Source organism: Pelodiscus sinensis, chromosome 29 (assembly GCF_049634645.1).
Source record: "Pelodiscus sinensis isolate JC-2024 chromosome 29, ASM4963464v1, whole genome shotgun sequence".
Classification (NCBI taxonomy): domain Eukaryota; kingdom Metazoa; phylum Chordata; order Testudines; family Trionychidae; genus Pelodiscus; species Pelodiscus sinensis.
The window spans coordinates 1,930,181-1,954,846 of record NC_134739.1 but is presented as its reverse complement, the minus strand read 5'-3'; the positions used below and the strand labels follow the sequence as shown (position 1 = coordinate 1,954,846).

The 24,666-nt window shown below is 59.4% G+C and overlaps 1 protein-coding gene across 2 annotated transcripts in view; it reads left to right on the top strand.

Moving 5' to 3' along the window:
- Nucleotides 1–24,666, top strand: part of SCN4A (sodium voltage-gated channel alpha subunit 4) — a 174,108-nt gene that overhangs the window by 122,206 nt on the left and 27,236 nt on the right. For both annotated transcript variants that reach the window (XM_075911769.1, XM_075911768.1), the window contains exon 17: nt 20,305–20,434. In XM_075911769.1, the coding sequence (XP_075767884.1) occupies nt 20,305–20,434 (130 nt within the window). The remainder of the gene's footprint in view (nt 1–20,304; nt 20,435–24,666) is intronic.

The window sequence follows — 24,666 nt, the reverse complement described above, 5'->3', positions numbered from 1 at the left end:
ACATGGGGAGGTCACTGCTTGGGGTTCAGCACATGGGGTTCAGTACATGGGGTTCAGTACATGGGGGGGTCACTGCCTGGGGTTCAGTACATGGGGTTCAGTACATGGGGGGGTCACTGCTGGGGGTTCAGTACATGGGGTTCAGTACATGGGGGGTCACTGCTTGGGGTTCAGTACATGGGGTTCAGTACATGGGGGGGTCACTGCTTGGGGTTCAGCACATGGGGTTCAGTACATGGGGGGGTCACTGCTGGGGGTTCAGTACATGGGGTTCAGAACATGGGGGAGTCACTGCTTGGGGTTCAGAACATGGGGTTCAGAACATGGGGTTCAGTATCTGGGGTTCAATATCTGGGGTTCAGTACATGGTGTTCAGTACATGGGGGTCACTGCTTGGGGTCAGCATATGGGGTTCAGTACATGGGGGGTCACTGCTGGGAGTTCAGTACATGGGGTTCAGAACATGGGGGAGTCACTGCTTGGGGTTCAGAACATGGGGTTCAGTATCTGGGGTTCAGTACATGGGGGAGTCACTGCTTGGGGTTCAGAACATGGGGTTCAGTATCTGGGGTTCAGTACATGGGGTTCAGTACATGGGGGGTCACTGCTTGGGGTTCAGTATCTGGGGTTCAGTACATGGGGGGTCACTGCTGGGGGTTCAGTACATGGGGTTCAGTACATGGGGGATCACTGCTGGGGGTTCAGTACATGGGGGTCACTGCTTGGGGTTCAGTATCTGGGGTTCAGTACATGGGGGTCACTGCTTGGGGTTCAGTACATGGGGTTCAGAACATGGGGGAGTCACTGCTTGGGGTTCAGTATCTGGGGTTCAGTACATGGGGGGTCACTGCTGGGGGTTCAGTACATGGGGTTCAGTACATGGGGGGGTCGCTGCCTGGGGTTCAGTATCTGGGGTTCAGTACATGGGGGGGTCGCTGCCTGGGGTTCAGTACATGGGGGGTCACTGCTGGGGGTTCAGTATCTGGGGTTCAGTACATGGGGGGGTCGCTGCCTGGGGTTCAGTATCTGGGGTTCAGTACATGGGGGGTCACTGCTGGGGGTTCAGTACATGGGGTTCAGAACATGGGGGAGTCACTGCTTGGGGTTCAGTATCTGGGGTTCAGTACATGGGGGGTCACTGCTGGGGGTTCAGTACATGGGGTTCAGTACATGGGGGTCACTGCTGGGGGTTCAGTACATGGGGTTCAGTACATGGGGGTCACTGCTTGGGGTTCAGTATCTGGGGTTCAGTACATGGGGGTCACTGCTGGGGGTTCAGTACATGGGGTTCAGTACATGGGGGTCACTGCTGGGGGTTCAGTATCTGGGGGTTCAGTACATGGGGGTCACTGCTGGGGGTTCAGTATCTGGGGTTCAGTACATGGGGGGGTCGCTGCCTGGGGTTCAGTATCTGGGGTTCAATATCTGGGGTTCAGTACATGGGGGTCACTGCTGGGGGTTCAGTACCTGGGGGTCACTGCACAGTTGCAGTTGCCCCGGGCAATATTTTACTCTCCTGTGTTTTGGACGTTGACTGGCAGCCATGGGCAGTGGGGGAGGGAGGAATCTTGCTGCAGGCTGCAAACCAGCCCCCGTCTCACTGGCCCGCCCGGGGCCCTCCGCTCAGATAAGCAGGGGAAGAGGAGCATTTGGCCAGGAGGTTTTCCCCTCGACAATAGCTCCCGGGTGCCTGGACAAGGTGTGGGGGCAGCTCTGCGCTCCTGGAAGGGGCGGGGCTGGGGCAGAAGGGGCGGGGCTGGGGCTAGGCAAGCCCTTTGCACCGCCCAGACCGCACCGGGCTCCAGCAGCCATTTCAAGGGCCCCTCGGTGGGCCTGCTGGCAAGTCGCCCCTTGGCTGAAACGCCCGTCAGTCACTCGCTGTGTGGGAGCGTGGCCGTGGCTCCGCTCCCGTGTTGCTGCTGGGACGACACCAGGCCAGACGGAGCAGCCCCCGCCCCGCGCGCGGACGCAGTGACACTGGCGCAGACGTGCTCGGCCCGGGCAGCTTATGGGCGCTGGGGGACCGGGCTGGGGGCTGCCAGCAAGGCCCCAGTCCAGCTCTTTGGCCGATATTCTTCGAGCGGGTCCCCCAATGCATTTTGCTGCAAAAGGCTCGTTTAGGTGCCCGGTGGCTCGAAAGGGGCTTTGCCCTGCCTCTTGGGGGGGGCGTTCACACTCCGAGCCAGCGCGTCTCCGAGCGGGAGCCGGGTTAGTCTGTGTCGGCACCAGCAGCGAGGGGCCCCCAGAGACTAACATCGATTTGGCCCAAGCTTTCGTGGCCAGACACGTGAAGAGCTTCCACTTGTGGCGTTTGCCCCAAGAGCTGGTGCCCGTCGGTCTGTCCGTCTGCCACGGTTCCTCTCGCTGCTCTTCTCTGCCCAGCGCGGCGATGGCAGCAAACCCGCGTGGCCTCAGCTAGAGCAACAGAAGCGCCGTTACCCTGCTGTAACTGCACCCACCCGAGCCAGTGCCCAGGTTCCAGCGGTTCCTGGAACCGGGCCCGTGCTCAGAAGGGGCCAGTTTTGCTCGGCTTGCTCTGTGCTGCCCGGGGGGCGCTCCTGTCCTATGGAACATGGGGCGTGATGGCAACACCTGGCTTCTCCTGCTCTGCTGTCTGGGGCGGGGGTGGGAGCATGGAGAACGTGTCTCCGCTGGGCTTCAAAGCCCAAAGTAAAACCCCCCGGAGACGCCAGCTCCGACGCCTCTCCCTTCGGCCAGAACCAATCATTTTACTCCCTGGGCTCCGTGCCGGGACAGCCACGGCTCCCATGGTCACCTCCTCTGAGAACAGAGCTACTGGCATTGGGATGGGTTCAGAAAAGGGCAACAGAAATGACCAGGGGTTTGGGGCGGGTCCTGTATGAAGAGAGGTTGGAAAGTCGGGGACTTTTCAGCTGAGAAAAGAGGAGACGAAGGGGGACAGGACAGAGGTCTGTAAAATCATGACTGGTGTGAAAAAAGTGAATAAAGAAAAGTGATTTACTTATTGCCACAGTATAAGAACTAGGGGTCACCAAATGAAATGAATAGGCAGCTGGTTTAAAACAAACCAAAGGAAGTTTTTCTTCACTCAGTGCAGTCAACCTGCGGAACTCCTTGCCAGAGGATGTGGTGAAGACTAGGACTTTAACAGCATTCAAAAAGGAGCTAGATAGATTTATGGGGGTTCGGTCCATCAATGGCTGTTAGCCAGGATGGGCAGGAATGGTGTCCCTAGCCTCTGTTTCCTCTGGAGGTGGGTGACAATGGAGAGATCACGTGAGGATTCTGTGACGGCGGGTTGGGGGTCCCCCGTCTCCTGCACCCCGAAATGGCACAAACAGACTGCACCAGCCGGTGGAATAGAGGAAGTTTATTGCCTCTCTAGGGTACAGCACAGCGCAGATGTAATCTGGTCACAGAGCTGGGCTAGGATGCCTCAGGCCCCCTTGAGATGGGGGAGACTGGGCCCCTAAACTCCAGCCCCTTTCCCTAAGCTGTCTCCTCCATTCTTCCAGCCAGCAACCAACTAACCATCTTCCCGCCCTGCCCCCCAGCCAGGGCAGCATCCACCTTCCTTTGTTCCTCTCCAGTTAACCCTGGAAGGTCCCTGGTCCTGGGACCTGGTGCACTGAGCCCTCTTGTGGCCTTTTTGCCCACAGCGCTGGCAAGTTAGGCTTTGGGCTGTCTCTGTCCAGGCCCTGGCTGGTTCTCTGGGGCGCAGACGACCTGTTCCTTGGTCTTGCCCCGTAGTTGACTCCCTCCGTCGCTCAGCCGAGATCCGGTCTCTGCGCGGTTCCCTTTCTCTCCGGGACTCCCGTTCACACCCGGACCGGCTCTCCGTGAACTCATCCGCCAGCCTCCTGGCCTCCTGGGGGTTCTCTGGTCTCCGGTCCTTGAGCCACAGCCTCAGTTTGGGTGGGCACGCTTCATAGAACTGCTCCATCAGGACCAGCTTGAGCAGCTCCTCTGCGGTCTGGGCTCCGACTCCAGACACCCACTTGCGGCAGTATTGCGCCAGGCGGGAGACCAGGTCCACATAGGTCTCCCGTGGCCCTTTCTGTACCCCCCAGAACTTCTTCCTGTACATCTCGGGGGTCAGCCCGAACTTGTGCAGCAGGGCCTCCTTGACTCGGTTGTAATCCCCTGGCTGTAGGTCCTCCAGCTGACTGAGCACTCCGGCCGCCTCCTGGCTCAGTGCGGGGATGAGCTCCTGCAGCCAGTCAGCTGGGGGAACCCGTTGCAGTCCACAGGCCCTCTCAAAGGAGCTGAGGAACCCGTCTATGTCGCCCACGTCCTTCAATTGGGCCACCACGAGCCTCTCCAAGCGTCTGGCAGTCCCGGGACCCTGGGGCCCATCCGCACTTGGCGCAGCCGGTGCCCCGCCGGTTCTCCGCTCTGCCATGGCCAGCTCATGCTGTCGCTGCCTCTCTCGGTCCTGGTGGTCCCTTTCTCGATCTTGGCGCTCCCTCTCTCGGTCCTGACGGTCCCTCTCTCGGTCCTCTACTTCCAATTCCTTGATCCGCAGCTGGATCTCCAGCCGCCGCAGCTCCGCTGGGCTGGCCTCTGCCCTAGATGGGCTACGGCTTGCAGGCCTCCCAGGAGACGCTGTCTCATCTCTCCGGTGGGTTCCAGCGCTCCTCCCCCTCTCTGAGCCTGACACACTCTCAGGGGGGGTCTGGCTGCTTCCCCTGGGGACAAGATCCTGGCCCTGTGGCTGGTCATTCTCTTCCAGCTGGGCAATCAGCTGGGCCTTGGTTGCTTTCCGCGCAAGCAAGCCCCTCTCTCTGCACAGCCCCACCAGCTCTGCCTTCAAGAGTTGGGCGTAGGCCATCTGCCCGCTGGTCCCCTCGGTGAAGACTCACCAGTCTAGTGCTGCAGCGCCCCACAATTCCCAGGAACCGCTTCGCTCTGTCTCCAGCATGCCTGGCTCCAGGGCTCTTGCTTCTACTGCGCCTTGTCGCTCGCCGCTGGAAGCTCCATCCACGGGGTGCAGTGCATCCCACTTCTGACACCAGTGTGATGGCGCGTTGGGGGTCCCTCGTCTCCTGCACCCCGAAATGGCACAAACAGACTGCACCAGCTGGTGGAATAGAGGAAGTTTATTGCCTCTCCAGGTTACAGCACAGCACAGATGTAGTCTGGTCACAGAGCTGGGCTAGGCTGCCTCAGGCCCCCTTGAGATGGGGGAGACTGGGCCCCTAAACTCCAGCCCCTTTCCCTAGCCTGTCTCCTCCATGCTCCCAGACACCAACTAAACTCACCCTCTTCTAGCCCTGCCCCCCAGCCAGGGCAGCATCCACCTTCCTTTGTTCCTCTCCATGGGGGGGTGTCTGGCCATACTGGTTTGCATAGTGACTCATCCTGTTTTGCTGGGTCGTGGTACCCACAGCAGCCAGTGGGGGTTACCCCAGAGCCAGCAGCATAGAAACCAGCCAGGTACCCCCACTACGTCACAGATTCCCTGTTGTGATCCCTCCTTCTGGGGCATTGGCCACTGTGGGCAGACAAGACGCTGGGCTAGATGGACCGTTGGTCTGACCCAGCCTGGCCCTTCTTATGTTCTCGTGTGGCCACAGGGATGGAAGCCGCGTAGGGACTTAGCAATACAATTGAACCGTATTCTGGAGCTGCGCTGGCACTTTGGCGACGACCGGTGTTCCCTGTAAGCTGGGCCCTCGGGCGGCTGCCCAGGAGAGATCCAGGTGATGGGCAGAGCGCCCACAGCCAGCAGCAGGTGTTTCTGCTGGTGGTGCACATCCACCAGTGCCTCAGTGCACAGGACAACATTTATATTCTGAAATGTAGAAATATTCTGCTCATGGATGGAAAAAATTAGAGGGGACCTTGGTGACGATTCCGTCTTTCGTTCCTCCGTCAGTCCTCATCCTAACCCCTCCTGGGCCCTCCCACATGCTAGGTTATTCTTCCCGAACGTCTCGATGCTTTCACCCTCACAGACATGGCATCTTTCCCCGGTGTGAGCTCCTGGCTCCTACAAACCCAGGAACCCCCATCCCCAGGCTAGACTCTGGGATCTCAAGTCCCGTGGGACGTGCTAAGGAGTTGGGGGGTACACAGAGGGGATCACGGCAAGCACATGGTCTGACCTGTACACGCAGCCGGAGAACTTCCCTGTGTGAGCTAGAGCGGGTCTTTTAGAAAAACCTCCCGTCTCGTGTCAAACATTGGCAGCGAGGGGCGTCCACACACCCCGTGGTGTAGAGCGGCGCTGTTAAAAACACCCATCGTCTCGCCGGTCCGAGTGTCGAACTGCACCCTCCAGCCATGGGATCGGGCCAGACCTCGCGCCTCGCCTCAGAGCGCCCAGTGTTGAACGTGCTTTCCCTGCAAGATGTCACGGCACCCCGTCAGCGCTGCGCTTTGAGACAGACAAGCCCTGCTGCTGTGGAGGCCGGGGATATAAACCCGAAAGCTACCTGGCTCAGAGGACATCAGGGTGCTGTTGCTCTCAGCAGATGCCAGCGGGCGTCACAGAGTCCGTGCCAGGGCTGTGACTTTCCAATTCGATTATAAATGACTTGGGGGAAGGTGGTGAAATCTGCTGACGGCACTAAAATTGGATCTACTGTTAATACCTTAGAAAGGATCAACTGCAGCAAGACTCCCGGGGCCGGGGCGAGGGCCTGAGACGAAGCATTTCACATAGTCAGACGCTGCATCTTGGAGCTACAATGCCCACGGCTTCTGGGCTGTGGCTGGCGCCGAACGCGAGCCTGGACGACAGCAACATTGCAATGGAGAGACAAGCAAGGAAAACCCCTTTCAGGTTTGAGCCTGCGTGAAGATGAGTCTAATGCACAAGCCAAGGGAAACTGGCCCATTGTGCGACGTCACAACGAGACTGTGTCCTGGCACGGACCCCGACTTTGGACCACTAGATCGGTGCAGGGGGCAAGCTCCGGGGCTGACCAGTGCTTTGGAGGGGCCAGTGGCGACCTGGGCGGGTTTTGCCTTCCCCTGCCACTGGCCAGGGCTACCCCGGGGTATCTCCCTGCCCCTGGGCAGTGCCCAGTGTCTGCCCACGGCACGGCCCAGCTTCCCACGGGCAGGGGCACGTGGGGCTCGGTTCAACTGGGGGTCAGCGCTAGGGGAGCCATCTGCCTGCGCAGGCCCCTGGACAAGGTGGGTGTGACGTAGTGGGGGTACCTGGCTGGTTTCTATGCTGCTGGCTCTGGGGTAACCCCCACTGGCTGCCGTGGGTACCACGACCCAGCAAAACAGGATGAGTCACTATGCAAACCAGTATGGCCAGACACCCCCCATGGAGAGGAACAAAGGAAGGGGGAAGGCTGCCCTGGCTGGGGGGCAGGGCTGGAAGAGAGTTAGTTAGTGGCTGTCTGAGAGCATGGAGGAGACAGCCTAGGGGAAGGGGCTGGAGTTTAGGGGCCCGGTCTCCCCCATCTCAAGGGGGCCTGAGGCATCCTAGCCCAGCTCTGTGACCAGATTCCATCTGTGCTGTGCTGTATCCTGGAGAGGCAATAAACTTCCTCTATTCCACCGGCTGGTGCAGTCTGTTTGTGCCATTTCGGGGTGCAGGAGACGGGGGACCCCCAACGCGCCGTCACACAGCCCCATCCTCCCAGAAGGGGCGGGGCTTTGGGCAGAAGGGGCGGGGCAGGCACACCCTCAGCCCTGCCCCAAGTGCACCCTTCCAGCCCCCAGGCAGCCCTCAGCACCCCTCAGCGGGCTTGTAGAGGGGCGGGGATCTGCCCCGCTGGAGCACTGGGGCTATAAACACGGCGGTGGCACGGCTGCAGCCGGGCAGTGTGGACGCTCGCTCCAGTGGGGGCGGGGTTCGCCCATCCCTGTCCTGCCACCTCCCGAGTCAGCCAGTGACCACTAAGGAGCTGGGCTGAGTCAGAGCAGCTGCTGGCGGGGAGTCCAGGACTGTGCGAGGGGGACACCTAGTGGCATTTCGCGTTTGTGTTGCTAGCACACCCAGGCCTCTGCCGGAGAGGGGGCCAGAGACCAGGCTCGCGGACTGACTCCGAAATGCCTCGCACGGCTCCCCCCCAGCATTGCACGGACGTGGCCAGTCGAAAGAGCTTGGCACGGGGGCGGGTCGTGCTCTCTTCCCCATCAAACCGCATCGGTGGCCACTTGTGCCCCCTGGCTTCTGTAGCTCCCCTCTGGGGGCAGAGTCTGAGCTGCTGAGATCAGGGTGCCATGGGCTGGCCCTGGTCCTGACTCCAAGCGAAGCGGGCAGGGCAGTCTGTGAGCGCGCTGCCCGATGGCCCTGCCCAGGGAATACTGGGAGAGCATTTCAAACTGGGACCAGATCTGTGGGAGTCCTCAGGAATGGGTAGGGTTAGGATTAGGGTTAGGGTTAGGGTCGGGGTTTAGGGGTTAGGGTTAGGGGTTTAGAGTTAAGCTTAGGAGTTAGGGTTGGGGTTAGGGTTTAGGGGCTAGGCTTGGGTTAGGGTCGGGGTCAGGGTTAAAGTTGGGGTTGGGGTCGGGGTTGGGGTTACGGTTAGGGTTAAGCTTAGGAGATAGGGTAGGGGTCGGGGTCGGGTTAGGGTTAGGGTTGGGGTTGGCGTCGGGGTTAGGGTCGGGGTCGGGGTCGGGGTCGGGGTCGGGGTTGGGGTCGGGTTAGGGTTGGGGTTGGGGTCGGGTTAGGGTTGGGGTTGGCGTCGGGGTTAGGGTCGGGGTCGGGGTTGGGTTAGGGTTGGGGTTGGGGTCGGGTTAGGGTTGGGGTTGGGGTTGGGCCGTTGAGAGCTATTAAAGGGGCTGTGAAATCTTTGGGTCACATTTCCAAGAGTCTCTGTGGCTAGTGTAGACCTACCCTCTCGGTCTGTCTACACTACAAAGTGAATTGGAACTAACAGACGTTAGTTCGAATTAACTTTGCTAGGCGCTACACATACAAACCGCTAGTTCGAACTTAATTCGAACTAGCAGAGTGCTTAATTCGAACTAGGTAAACCTCATTCTATGAGGACTAAGCCTAGTTCGAATTAAGTAGTTGGAATTAAGGAGTGTGTAGGCACTTAATTCGAACTAGTGGGAGGCTAGCCCTTCGCAGCTTGCCCTGTGGCCACTCTGGGCACCACCAGGGAAACTCGTCTGCCCCCCTCCCGGCCCCGGAGCCCTTAAAGGGGCACGGTCTGGCTACGGTGCCCATGCCAGGTGCAAGCCTGCCAGCACCCAGCCAGCAGACCCTGCACCTGGCACGGCGCGAGCCAGCCACCCAGCCCTCCGCCTCTTCCCGGGACCGGGCTGGCGGCTCCCAGGAGTCTGGTCTAGTACGGAGATCATGGACCTCATCCAGGTTTGGGGGGAGGCCTCCAATGTCCACGAGCTCCGCACTAGGCACAGGAAAGTGGCCGTCTAGGGCAGAATAGCTGCCAGCCTGACCACCAAAGGCCACATGCGAACCCAGGAGCAGGTTTGCATGAAAATCAAGGTGGTCCGGTGAGAACCCCGACCCTGAGCTTAGAACATAAGAACAGCCATACTGGGTCAGACCAAAGGTCCATCTAGCCCAGTAGCCTGTCTGCTGACAGCGGCCAACACCAGCTACCCCGGAGGGGATGGACCGAAGACAATGACCAAGCCATTTGTCTCGTGCCATCCATCTCCAGCCTTCCACAAACAGAGGCCAGGGACACCGTTCCTACCCCCTGGCTAATACCACTCCATGGACCCAACCTCCATGACTTGATCTAACTTCTCTTTAAACTGTTCTAGTTCTAGCCTTCACAGCCTCCTGCAGCAAGGAGTTCCACAGGTTGACTATTTGCTTTGTGAAGAACTTTCTGTTATTAGTTTGAAGCCTGCTCCCCATTCATTTCATTTGGTGCCCTCTAGTCCTTCTATTATGGGAACTAATGAAGAACTTTTCTTGATGCACCCTCTCCACCCCTCTCATGCTTTTATAGACCTCTATCCTATCCCCCCTCAGTCTCCTCTTTTCTAAGCTGAGAAGTCCCAGTCTCTTTAGCCTCTCCTCATATGGGACCTGTTCCAAACCCCTCATCATTTTAGTTGCCCTTTTCTGAACCCTTTCCAAGGCCAAAACATCTCTTTTGAGGTGAGGAGACCACAGCTGTACACAGTACTGAAGATATGGAGTACCATAGTTTTATACTTCCCCTCCTCCTTCTTCCCCTGGCTTCCCCCTTCCAGCTCCCTCCTCCCAGGTTTCCCCCTCCCCTCTCCCACGCTCTCAGCTGTTTGTCGGCTCAGTGCGGCAGCCATTTAAATTTAAATGAAGCCGTGATTATTTAAATCACGGCTTCATTTCCCTTTGCCGAACAAACAAATCTACATGGCTCCGTCGATGGAGCCATGTAGTTTAGACGTACCCTGTCTGACCAGTATCTCCCAGGGAGTGGAACAATGGGAAGAAGGCGGAGTGGAGCCCTGGCTGAGGGCAGGGCTGGAAGAGAGTGGTAGTTTTCGGTCTGGGAAGCAGGGGAGAAGGAGCTAGGGAGGGGGGCTGGGATTGTAGGGCCCAGCCACCCTCCATCTCAAGGGGGGGGGCACTGAGGCCTCCTAGCCCCAGTTCCTGTAACCAGAATTACATCTGTGCTGTGCTGTATCCTGGAGAAGCAATAAACTCCCTCTATTCTACTGGCTGGTGCAGTCTGTTCAGGCCACTACGGGGGTGCAGGAGACGGGAAAACTCCAACGCGCCCTCACAGCACCTAACTTCCACTCACTGGAAAACAGCTCTTAGGTTCTTAAGTCACGTTGGGCCCTTTGAAAAATTGACCCCTCCTGTCTCCAGCTCATACCCTGCTCTTCAGCCTGACGTGCCGCTGGCATTAATTGACGACTGAGCTGGTTGTAGAACACCACTGCTTGGCTCTGCTCTACAGGCCATGGGCAGGAGCCAGAGAATAAGAGAACTTTATAGTGGAATAGGGTTTGTTGAAGGGGGTTTGTGGCAAGGGAAAGTTCCAGGGTGGGTATTAGTGTGGTATGCTACTTCCAGACAGACCCAAGAAAACCAACAATAGAACAGCACTTGTCATCACCTATAGCCCCCAACTTAAACCCACCCAACGCATTATCAATAAACTACAGCCTATACTGGAACGGATACTACCCTCCGAGAGGCTCTGGCAGACAGACCCTCAGTCTCCTAGGTATGTCTACACTACAGAGTTAGTTCGAACTAACGGGCATTAGTTCGAACTAACTTTCATAGGCGCTACACTAGCGCTCCGCTAGTTCGAACTTAATTCGAACTAGCGGAGCCCTTAGTTCGAACTAGGAAAACCTCATTTTACGAGGATTAAGCCTAGTTCGAACTTACTAGTTCGAATTAAGGGCTGTGTAGCCCCTTAATTCGAACTAGTGGGAGGCTAGCCCTCCCCAGCTTTCCCTGGTGGCCACTCTGGCCAACACCAGGGAAACTCTATTGCCCCCTCCCGGCCCCGGACCCCTTAAAGGGGCACGGGCTGGCTACAGTGCCCGTGCCAGGTGCAAGCCTGCCAGCACCCAGCCATCAGACCCTGCACCTGGCACGGCTCGAGCCAGCCACCCGATGCCCCCCAGCCCTCCCCCTCTTCCCGGGACCAGGCTGGCGTCTCCCGGGAGCTTGCCCGGGACCGCAAGAGGCGGGGACCCGACTGGGCTAGTGCGGACATCATGGACTTCGTCCACGATCTCTGCACTAGGCACAGGAAAGTGGCCGGCTAGGGCAGGAGAGCTGCCAGCCTGGCCACCCAGGAGCAGGTGTGCATGATAATCAAGGGGGTCCACTGAGACCCCCGATCCTGAGCCCTGAGCTTACAATGGCCGTCCTGGGTCAGACCAAAGGTCCATCTAGCCCAGTAGCCTGTCTACCGACAGTGGCCAGCACCAGGTACCCCAGAGAGGGTGGACCGAAGACAATGATCAAGCGATTTGTCTCCTGCCATCCCTCTCCAGCCTCTGACAAACAGAGGCCAAGGACACCATTTTATCCCCTGGCTAATAGCCTTTTATGGACCTAACCTCCATGAATTTATCCAGCTTCTCTTTAAACTCTATTATAGTCCTAGCCTTCACAGCCTCCTCTGGCAAGGAGTTCCACAGGTTGACAACACGCTGTGTGAAGAAGAACTTTCTTTTAGTAGTTTTAAACCTGCTACTCATTAATTTCATTTGGTGTCCTCTAGTTCTTCTATTATGGGAACTAATAAATAACTTTTCTTTATCAGCCCTCTCCACACCACTCATGATTTTATAGACCTCTATCATATCCCCCCTCAGTCTCCTCTTTTCTAAACTGAAAAGTCCCAGTCTCTTTAGCCTCTCCTCATATGGGACCCGTTCCAAACCCCTAATCATTTTAGTTGCCCTTTTCTGAATCCTTTCCAAGGCCAAAATATCTTTTTTGAGGTGAGGAGACCACATCTGTACACAGTATTCAAGATGTGGGCGTACCATAGTTTTATACAGGGGCAGTAAGATATTCTGGGTCTTATTTTCTATCCCTTTCCTAATAATTCCTAGCATCCTATTTGCCTTTTTGACCACCACTGCACAGTCTGTGGAAGTTTTCAGAGAACTGTCCACGATAACTCCAAGATCTCTTTCCTGATTTGTCGTAGCCAAATTAGCCCCCATCATACTGTACGTATAGTTGGGGTTATTTTTCCCGATGTGCATTACTTTACACTTATCCACATTAAATTTTATTTGCCATTTTGTTGCCCAATCACTCAGTTTGGTGAGATCTTCTTGGAGTCCCTCACAGTCTGCTTCTGTCTTGACTATCCTAAACAGTTTGGTATCATCCGCAAGCTTTACCACCTCACTGCTTACCCCTTTCTCCAGATCATTTATGAATAAGTTGAAAAGGATTGGTCCCAGGACTGACCCTTGGGGGACACCACTAGTTACCCCTCTCCATTCTGAAAATTTACCATTTATTCCTACCCTTTGTTTCCTGTCTTTTAGCCAGTTCTCAATCCAAGAAAGGACCTTCCCTCTTAGCCCAGTAGCCTGTCTGCTGACAGCGGCCAACCCTAGGGACCCTGGAGGGGATGAACCGAAGACAGTGACCAAGCCATTTGTCTCGTGCCATCCCTCTCCAGCCTTCCACAAACCTTGGGCAGGGACACCACTCCTACCCCTTGGCTAATACCACTCCATGGACACAACCTCTATGACTTGATCTCACGTCCCTTTAAACTCTGTTCTAGTTCTGGCCTTCACAGCCTCCTGCAGCAAGGAGTTCCACAGGTTGACTCTTTGCTTTGTGAAGAACAACTTTCTCTTACTAGTTTGAAGCCTGCTACCCATTCCTTTCCTTTGGTGTCCTCTAGTCCTTCTTTATGGGAACTAATGAAGAACTTTTCTGTATGCACCCTCTCCACCCAACTCCTGCTTTTAGAGACCTCTATCCTGTCCCCCCTCCGTCTCCTCTTTTCTAAGCTGAAAAGTCCCAGTCTCTTTAGCCTCTCTTCATATGGGACCTGTTCCCAACCCCTGATCATTTTAGTTGCCCTCCCCTCTCCCAGCCTCTCTCTTCCCCTCTCCCACCTCCTTTTCCCAGTCTCCCCCAGTTTTGTTCAATAAAGACAGTTTCCATTTTGGAAGACACGTTTTCTTTATTTTGTACATCAAGAAGAGGGGCTAGGGAAGGGTAAGTGGAAGGAGGTGAGGGAGGAATGGGGCACGAGCCCCCAATGGGGAGGACTGGGCTGGCTCTGCAGGCTTCTGGGTGTGGAACCTCTCCTGCAGCCCCCAAATTGCCCCTTCTCCCCAGATGGCAGCCTGCGGCAAGTGCAGCCGGGCTGATGGCCGAGTGCTGTGATGTGCCCAGAGTGGGCACTCCGGGCTCTCCAAGCCAGGACTGCTTTGCAAGCAGGGCACCCCTGAGAACTGTCTGTCCGGGGTGGGGGTCGGGTCCCTTTAAGCGCAGCCCTCGGCTAGCCTGAGACAGCATCTCCACGCTCTAAGTCCTCCTCTGATGCCCTGCCGGCACTGCTTCCGGCCATCCTTAACCCCGGTTCAGGGTCCACTTAATGTGGACTTGCTAGTTCGAATTAGCAAAACGCTAATTCAAACTAGTTTTTTAGTCTGGATGCGTTAGTTCGAATTAGTGCTGTAGTGTAGACATACCCATAGACACTAACCTCTCCACCTCTGTGACGTAGTGGAGGTAACTTGCTGGGGCTGTGGGCGACCTCTGCTGTCTGTAGCACAGCCCAGCAGGACAGGGGATGAGTCATTATGCAAAAGAGGGCTCCAAACCTGTCTGACCAGCTACCTCCCAGGGAGAGAAACAAAGGAAGGTGGAATGCTGCCCCTGGCTGGGGGCAGGGCTGGAAGAGAGTTAGTTAGTTTCTGTCGGGGGATCATGGAGGAAGCAGCCTAGGCAACAGGCTGGAATTTAGGGGCCCAGTCTCATCCATCTCAAGGGGAGCAGATGCATCCTAGGCCTGCCCTGGAACCAGATTACATCTGTGCTGTGCTGTATCCTGGAGAAGCAATACACTCCCTGTATCCTACAGGCTGGTGGAGTCTGTTCGTGCCATTACGGGGGTGCAGGAGACGGGAAAACCCCAACGCGTCCTCTGTTCTAAAATCTGATTTGTCAATTTCACATGTGTTCCCTTTTTTTGATTGTATCACTTTGGTATATATGGTTGTGCTGATTTTCTTCCACTATTTGATCTGAGGAAGTGGGTCTGGCCCACGAAAGCTCATCACCTAATCAACCATCTTGTTAGTCTTTAAAGTGCTTCATCGTCCTGTCTTGTGTGTCACCAAAAGAAAATTCTCCCACGTTTTGGAATCAGTTCCAAACTTTCCAGGTTGACTTTGGGGGATGAAAACAAATGTCAGCATATTGGAGGCTGCTCAGGCATCCAGCCACTGGAGGGAGGGCCGGGGAGAGCGGAGCAAGGCCTGTGCAGTGCCTGGGTGGAGAGCAGCCTGTGCAGGGGGGAAGCTCTGGGGGCCGCCGCAAGGGAATTTGTTTGACCTGCAGTCGGTGACTCACACTCCAACGCTGCTCCAAGCATCGGTTGGCGCGATGGCTCTGCAAGGGTCCGTGGTCACCCCGCATCAACCACGGTGGGTGGCCACACCCCCTTGCTCCTGTGTGGCCAGCCAGCAAAGCTTAAGGGGCACTTGGTGCTTCCAGAGCTCAGATGGGGGCAGAGCACCCCTCAGTTGTAACCCTTCTGCCAGCAGCAGCCAGGCCCACGTTCAGTATCTAGGGCTCCTCTCCATCCATCCGCCACAGAACCAGCTCGAGCCCCCGCCCTGCAACCCGGGAGATTCACACCAGACCCCGGGCGCCTCTGAGAGGCAAAGCTCCCCCCTTACACGCGCAGAGTCCGAGTGTGGGAAAGACCCTGTAATAACCGGCGGGAAGTGACTCATAGTTCATTTGGGAACACACGGCGCACACGGTCATCAACATGATCCACAGGTAACAGTCCCACCCAAGTGGGTTGGGCAGCGTCCTTTTCCCCTCAGGTTCTTCCAGAAACCAAGAGTCCCTTTCACATGCCCATCCCTTCTCTGCACCCACGCACAGTTGCTGTCTTTGGTCAGAGTTCACCTCCCGTCCTGGGTGGGAGGAAGGGAAGGAATCAGCCTACTCACTCCGTTGCCACCCACCTGCTCGCTGCTCTCCGCCACCGCCCTGCTGGCCGCTCGTAGCATCTCTCCGCCACCAGCCTGCTGGCCACTTGGGGTACCTCTCCACTGCCACCCTGCTGGCCACTCGTGGCATCTCTCTGCCACCAGCCTGCTGGCCACTTGGGGTACCTCTCCACTGCCACCCTGCTGGCCACTCGTGGCATCTCTCTGCCACCAGCCTGCTGGCCACTTGGGGTACCTCTCCACTGCCACCCTGCTGGCCACTCGTGGCATCTCTCCGCCACCAGCCTTCTGGCCACTTGGGGTACCTCTCCACTGCTACCCTGCTGGCCACTCGTGGCATCTCTCCGCCACCAGCCTGCTGGCCACTTGGGGTACCTCTCCACTGCCGCCCTGCTGGCCACTCGTGGCATCTCTCTGCCACCAGCCTGCTGGCCACTTGGGGTACCACTCCACTGCCGCCCTGCTGGCCACTCGTGGCATCTCTCCACCACTGGCCTGCTGGCCACTTGGGGTACCTCTCCACTGTCGCCCTGCTGGCCACTCGTGGCATCTCTCTGCCACCAGCCTGCTGGCCACTTGGGGTACCTCTCCACTGCCACCCTGCTGGCCACTCGTGGCATCTCTCCGCCACCAGCCTGCTGGCCACTTGGGGTACCTCTCCACTGCCACCCTGCTGGCCACTTCTGGCATCTCTCTGCCACCAGCCTGCTGGCCACTTGGGGTACCTCTCCACTGCCACCCTGCTGGCCACTCGTGGCATCTCTCCGCCACCAGCCTGCTGGCCATTTGGGGTACCTCTCCACTGCCGCCCTGCTGGCCACTCGAGGCATCTCTCCACCACTGGCCTGCTGGCCACTTGGGGTACCTCTCCACTGCCGCCCTGCTGGCCACTCGTGGCATCTCTCCACCACTGGCCTGCTGGCCACTTGGGGTACCTCTCCACTGCCGCCCTGCTGGCCACTCGTAGCATCTCTCCACCACTGGCCTGGTGGCCACTTGGGGTACCTCTCCACTGTCGCCCTGCTGGCCACTCGTGGCATCTCTCCACCACTGGCCTGCTGGCCACTTGGGGTACCTCTCCGCTGTCGCCCTGCTGGCCACTCGTAGCATCTCTCCGCCACCAGCCTGCTGGCCACCCATGGTACTTCTCCACTGCCACCCCGCTGGCCACTTGTGGCATCTCTCCACCACTGGCCTGCTGGCCACTTGGGGTACCTCTCCACTGCCGCCCTGCTGGCCACTCGTGGCATCTCTCCACCACTGGCCTGCTGGCCACTTGGGGTACTTCTCCACTGTCGCCCTGCTGGCCACTCGTAGCATCTCTCCACCACTGGCCTGCTGGCCACTTGGGGTACCTCTCCACTGCCGCCTTGCTGGCCACTTGTGGCATCTCTCTGCCACTGCCCTGCTGGCCACCCATGGTATCTCTCCCCTGCCGTCCTGCTGGCCACTCATGGCATCTCTCCACCACCGGCCTGCTGGCCGCCCGTGGCAGCTCCCTGCCACTGCCCTGCTGGCCACCCATGGTACCTCTCCACTGCTACCCTGCTGGCCACCTCTCCGCCACCACCCTGCTGGCTGCCCGTGGCACCTCTCTGCCACTGCCCTGCTGGCCACCTGTGGCACCTCTCTGCCACCCCCCTACTGGCCGCCCGTGGCACCTCTCTGCCACCACCCTACTGGCCGCCCGTGGCACCTCTCTACATCTCTGCTCTGCTGGCTGTCCATCACCATCTGCTCCCATCCACCTCTTAGCTGTGACTTCCGCCCATCAGTCTCAAGTGATTTCAGCTCTTAGCAGGTGGGTGGAAGAAAGCCAGCTCCACCACAATTAACCTCAGAAAGAGGCTCCTAATGAAACCTAGTTTGGGTCTGCCACGGCCGGGGTGCACCCCCTCACGACAGGCTGTGATGGCGGCATCTGCTCAGTCTGGCTCATGCATTTCCGTCTTTCCAGATCCCTTCACGGGCACTCAGGACAGCTTGTGCACCTCACCTTGTACGTGGCCGGACTAGCTCCTGTGCAGATGGCCTGTTGTGGGAGCAGGGGTGGGCTTAGCTCTGTCCCCAGCTCTTCTGACCTCCCTCTCCCACCTTCCTGTGCTCCAGGCTAGGGCTGGGGGAGCCCAGATTGGCTGGTTCGTGGCTGCCTCACTGGCTGAGGGACCCAGCGAATCACCACAGAGTATCTGACGCCAGGATGAGCGATGGCTGGATCTTTTGGGGTCACAAGTTGCCTCCTGCGCCCCTTGGCACCAGCATCTCCGTCTCATCTGTGACTGACAATGCTCGGACACTCGCTAGTGACCTTGGGGGGATTATCCCTGTAAGGCACCGGCCAACTGCACACAAGATACCTCTTCATAGCCGATCCTTCTCCTGGGGTCTCTGGTTTCTGTGTCGAACGTACAGGTCCGCAGATGTGTCCGTACCTAGCACAGGGCCACTTGGCACACAGGCTCACGCTGGCTGTTCAAACTGGAAAGACAGATCAAAATAGAGAGGATCCCTGGAGATTTGCTACGATATTTCTCTTCTTGTCTAACCCGCGGGGGTTGCAGAGATTTGCTTTCTGGGAGCCCAGCCAAGTCAAGATTCTGAGTCAGTTCTACTGGGTGAAAACTATTTGGAATCCAGGTTTTGCACTGGAGTGAACTTTGTCCTGAAAGCTCTTCAGAGTAAGTGGAGCCAGAAATACTGGAGATGAACAGAATTCCGGGAGCCCAGGTTTCTGCTGGTCTAATTATAACAAAGGGCATTTGTCAGGGATCTCGGTGGGGTTCGTGGCCCAGGGACAGGAATGGGCAGTGCAAAGCATTCGGAGGTTTTGGATAGTGCTGGATGACAAATGGCTTTTCCATCCTGCAAAAGCCCTTGAGCATTTAAATGTCTTTTCTGTTGTGCACTGGGACAAGAAGCAGAATCTCCAACAGTTTTGCCCACTGAGCCTCCAAAAAGAATTTGGACAAAGTCAAACAACGTGAATCGTTCAGCTAATGGCTTGTATTTCCATTTCAAACCTTTCCCTGCCTCTTTAACCAAAATTGCAAACAGACAACTCGCTTGGACTGGGGAACCAAGGTTTCTGACTTGGAAATGTCACCGCGTGATATTGTGACATCCAAAAATTTGTTTTTTTTTTTCAAAAAATGTTCGAAGTGGGGGAGTCAGCCAAGCCCGACCTTCCCGATCAACCGTTTATCTTTTGACAAATCTGCATATTTCCACTCGAAAGAAGGTTTCTTTAGAAAACGTCCACCCAGCTTTCTGGGAAGTGGGAAATACTCAAGAAACTTAGCTCATCAAAAGTAGCAACTGCTTTGCAAGGGCGAGCTCGCTCTGCAGGTGTGACCAGGGCCAGCCCGCAACATTCTGGCACCTGAGGTGAGGAGCTCAAATGACGCCCCCATTTCCCCTCGCTTGGGCCAGAACTTTGAAAGGTCCCGATTCTGCCTCCTGCCTGTTCTACTCCTCTCATGGGACTGCAGAGAGAATACACAGGCACCAGCAGCAGACACGATTTTCTACACTCTGGGTCCTAGTGCCCCTCTTCCCCCCAGTCTGGCATCTGAGGCAGACGCCTCAGTTCCCCTCATGGTAAGGCCAGCCCTGGGTGTGAGCCTCTCTCCCTGCAGGGGTGACCCGGCTTCCCCCTGGGATTGGGCTTCCTTCCTTGATGCTGCAGCCTCTGGCTTTCTGGTTATTAGTGAGAATCTCAGCTGGGGCAGACAGGGCCCCTGGCGCTAGTCGGATCCTCTAGCTGCCTGGGAGCAGCCGAGGGAGGTTCAGCGGAGCGGGGCGATGCGCGGCCGAACGTGGCAGGAGGCACCATCCCGCGGCGCTTGCCATCTGGCGGCTTCCCAGCCGGTTTGTGGGGTTTGCGTTACAATGACCCACAACAAACAAACAACAGAGACTTGGTTGCAGCCGTCGGTCGCCACTAATCACAGTGTCGCTTCAACCCCAAAGTGAACTGGGGCGCCCCTCGCCACAGCAGCGTAGCCACTTGCTCCAGCAGAGCCCCCACGCTGCAGGGCGCCCCCAGGAATGTTTGGGGGGTGCAGCTCACTTGGGGGGGAGTGGTGCCACCTCACCCCGCCCCTAGGTCTGCTTTAGCCCCATGCCTGGCCCTGCCTGCTGGCTGTGACTCTGCTCCGCCCCGACTGCAGCTCCCTCCCTGGCCCCACCCCCACAATGAGCTGTGGGCCCAGATTCGACCCCCTTCCCCTGCTCTGCATCCCCCCCCCAAGCTGCAGCCCCACTCCCAGCCCTGGCTCCAGGGGGGACGGGGTTCAGACAGGGGCTGGGGGGCATGACCAAGTTTGGGGGCCACTGTGCTACGGAGAGGGGAGGGGGGTCCCGCCCACCTCCTCGTCTCCCCGGGGCCTAGGTCGGGCTCCCTCGGGACGGGGGAAGGAGGGAGGTCGCCCTGGGGTTTAGGTGAGGCCTGGCCCGGTGTCTGCCCTTGGCCCAGCTCCGTCTGCGGCTGCCACGGCCCTTTGCAGCCAGCTCTAGGGCCCGGGGCAGGAGCATGGGGGTTGCAGCCACAATTGCACTAACCAAGCCCAGCCTGCACGGCCCCCGTGCTCCCCTGCCCGAGCTCAGGCCGCCTTCGGTGCCTCTGGCCTCCCCCAGTGACGCCGTTTGTGGCTGGGCGCGGGCCACACCCAGCGCCTGGGCCGCTCCCGGCATCACCGGCTACTCGGCCCTGCGCCCTGGGCTGAGTCTGTCCCTCCCCGCTCCCCGCAGAAGCCGCTGTCCGGCGACAGCACCTCCTCCCTGTGCAGCACGGTGGATTACAAGGCGCCCGAGGTGGAGGCAGAGATGGTGGCGGAGGAGGCTGCGGAGAGCCAGGGGCCTGAGGAGTGCTTCACGGAGGGTAAGGGAGCTGCACCGGGACCCGCGCAGACACTGGGGGGCCCTGGCCAGGTGTCCGGCTGTCGCCCGGACGGGCCGTTATTCGGGTCCCCCGTCCGGTAAAACAAACAGACACAGTCGGTATTTCCTGTTTCCCTCCCATGGGAGCCTGGTGGGGACAATTTTTCCCTGCCGCATCTGGTGGGGGCAGGGGAAGAGGAGTGAGGCGTGTGGGGCCATTTAAAGGCACAGCTCCCCCCCCCCTTTTTTTTTTGGCTCAACAACTTTGGTCCCTCCCCCTCCCCCCCCCCCACCTTTTTTTTCTCAACGGAATTTTTTCCCGGTGTTTTTTTTTGGGGGGGGGGGGGGGACCGGTGTTCAGTATATTTTGTTAAACCATCTGGCAACCCTGGGCTTTCCCCACCTGGAGCACCAGCTGTGCCTGCAAAACACAGCGCAACGGCCCCAAAACCAACAGAGAACTGGCCAAGGGCAGAAACCCCCCTGGGATCCCACCCAAAATCACACCCCCTCCGCCAGATCCCAACCCCCCTGGGATCCCACGCCAACTCACCCCCCCCGATCCCAACCCCCCTGGGATCCCACGCCAACTCACACCCCCCGATCCCAACCCCCCTGGGATCCCACCCAAAATCACACCCCCTCGATCCCAACCCCCCTGGGATCCCACCCAAAATCACACCCCCTCCGCCAGATCCCAACCCCCCTGGGATCCCACGCCAACTCACACCCCCCGATCCCAACCCCCCTGGGATCCCACGCCAACTCACACCCCCCGATCCCAACCCCCCTGGGATCCCACCCCAACTCACACCCCCCGATCTCAATCCCCCTGGGATCCCATGCCAAATCACACCCCCCCTCGATCCCAACCCCCCTGGGATCCCACCCCAACTCACACCCCCCAATCCCAACCCCCCTGGGATCCCATGCCAACTCACCCCCCCGATCCCAACCCCCCTGGGATCCCACCCCAGCTCACACCCCCCAATCCCAACCCCCCTGGGATCCCATGCCAACTCACCCCCCCAATCCCAACCCCCCTGGGATCCCACCCCAACTCACACCCCCCGATCCCAACCCCCCTGGGATCCCATGCCAACTCACCCCCCCCGATCCCAACCCCCCTGGGATCCCACGCCAACTCACACCCCCCGATCCCAACCCCCCTGGGATCCCATGCCAACTCACCCCCCCCCGATCCCAACCCCCCTGGGATCCCATGCCAACTCACCCCCCCCCGATCCCAACCCCCCTGGGATCCCACGCCAACTCACACCCCCCGATCCCAACCCCCCTGGGATCCCATGCCAACTCACCCCCCCCCGATCCCAACCCCCCTGGGATCCCACGCCAACTCACACACCCCGATCCCAACCCCCCTGGGATCCCATGCCAACTCACCCCCCCCCCGATCCCAACCCCCCTGGGATCCCACCCCAACTCACACCCCCCGATCTCAACCCCCCTGGGATCCCATGCCGACTCACCCCCCCCGATCCCAATCCCCCTGGGATCCCACCCCAACTCACACACCCCCTCGATCCCAACCCCCCTGGGATCCCACGCCAACTCACACCCCCCGATCCCAACCCCCCTGGGATCCCACCCCAACTCACACACCCCCTCGATCCCAACCCCCCTGGGATCCCACGCCAACTCACACCCCCCGATCCCAACCCCCCTGGGATCCCACCCCAACTCACACCCCCCGATCCCAACCCCCCTGGGATCCCACGCCAACTCACACCCCCCAATCCCAACCCCCCTGGGATCCCACCCCAACTCACACCCCCCGATCCCAACCCCCCTGGGATCCCACCCCAACTCACACCCCCCGATCCCAACCCCCCTGGGATCCCATGCCAACTCACCCCCCCGATCCCAACCCCCCTGGGATCCCACCCCAACTCACACCCCCCCTCGATCCCAACCCCCCTGGGATCCCATGCCAACTCACCCCCCCCAATCCCAACCCCCCTGGGATCCCATGCCAACTCACCCCCCCCGATCCCAACCCCCCTGGGATCCCACCCCAACTCACACCCCCCAATCCCAACCCCCCTGGGATCCCATGCCAACTCACCCCCCCTCGATCCCAACCCCCCTGGGATCCCATGCCAACTCACCCCCCCCCCGATCCCAACCCACCTGGGATCCCACCCCAACTCACACCCCCCAATCCCAACCCCCCTGGGATCCCATGCCAACTCACCCCCCCCCCGATCCCAACCCCCCTGGGATCCCACCCCAACTCACCCCCCCCGATCCCAACCCCCCTGGGATCCCACCCCAACTCACACCCCCCCTCGATCCCAACCCCCCTGGGATCCCATGCCAACTCACCCCCCCCGATCCCAACCCACCTGGGATCCCACCCCAACTCACACCCGCCAATCCCAACCCCCCTGGGATCCCACGCCAACTCACACCCCCCAATCCCAACCCCCCTGGGATCCCATGCCAACTCACCCCCCCCCGATCCCAACCCCCCTGGGATCCCACCCCAACTCACACCCCCCAATCTCAACCCCCCTGGGATCCCACGCCAACTCACACCCCCCAATCCCAACCCCCCTGGGATCCCACCCCAACTCACACCCCCCGATCCCAACCCCCCTGGGATCCCATGCCAACTCACACCCCCCCTCGATCCCAACCCCCCTGGGATCCCACCCCAACTCACATCCCCCCCGATCCCAACCCCCCTGGGATCCCACGCCTACTCACCCCCCCGATCCCAACCCCCCTGGGATCCCACACCAACTCACACCCCCCTCGATCCCAACCCCCCTGGGATCCCACGCCAACTCACCCCCCCCCTTGATCCCAACCCCCCTGGGATCCCACCCCAACTCACATCCCCCCTGATCCCAACCCCCCTGGGATCCCACGCCAACTCACCCCCCCGATTCCAACCCCCTTGGAATCCCACCCCAACTCACACCCCCCCCCGATCCCAACCCCCCTGGGATCCCACGCCAACCCACACCCCCCGATCCCAACCCCCCTGGGATCCCACCCCAACTCACACACACCCCGATTCCAACCCCCCTGGGATCCCACGCTAACGCACACATCCCCCCCTCGATCCCAAACCCCTGGGATCCCACGCCAACTCACACATCCCCCCCTCAATCCCAACCCCCCCTGGGATCCCATCCCAACTCACACGCCCCTCCCCTCAATCCCAACTCCCCCTGGGATCCCGCCCCAACACACCCCCCCGATCCCAACCCCCCTGGGATCCCACCCCAACTCACACCCCCCGATCCCAACCCCCCTGGGATCCCACGCCAACTCACACCCCCCGATCCCAACCCCCCTGGGATCCCACCCCAACTCACACCCCCCGATCCCAACCCCCCTGGGATCCCACGCCAACTCACACCCCCCAATCCCAACCCCCCTGGGATCCCACCCCAACTCACACCCCCCGATCCCAACCCCCCTGGGATCCCATGCCAACTCACCCCCCCGATCCCAACCCCCCTGGGATCCCACCCCAACTCACACCCCCCCTCGATCCCAACCCCCCTGGGATCCCATGCCAACTCACCCCCCCCCCGATCCCAACCCACCTGGGATCCCACCCCAACTCACACCCCCCAATCCCAACCCCCCTGGGATCCCATGCCAACTCACCCCCCCCCCGATCCCAACCCCCCTGGGATCCCACCCCAACTCACCCCCCCCGATCCCAACCCCCCTGGGATCCCACCCCAACTCACACCCCCCCTCGATCCCAACCCCCCTGGGATCCCATGCCAACTCACCCCCCCCGATCCCAACCCACCTGGGATCCCACCCCAACTCACACCCGCCAATCCCAACCCCCCTGGGATCCCACGCCAACTCACACCCCCCAATCTCAACCCCCCTGGGATCCCACGCCAACTCACACCCCCCAATCCCAACCCCCCTGGGATCCCACCCCAACTCACACCCCCCGATCCCAACCCCCCTGGGATCCCATGCCAACTCACACCCCCCCTCGATCCCAACCCCCCTGGGATCCCACCCCAACTCACATCCCCCCCGATCCCAACCCCCCTGGGATCCCACGCCTACTCACCCCCCCGATCCCAACCCCCCTGGGATCCCACACCAACTCACACCCCCCTCGATCCCAACCCCCCTGGGATCCCACGCCAACTCACCCCCCCCCTTGATCCCAACCCCCCTGGGATCCCACCCCAACTCACATCCCCCCTGATCCCAACCCCCCTGGGA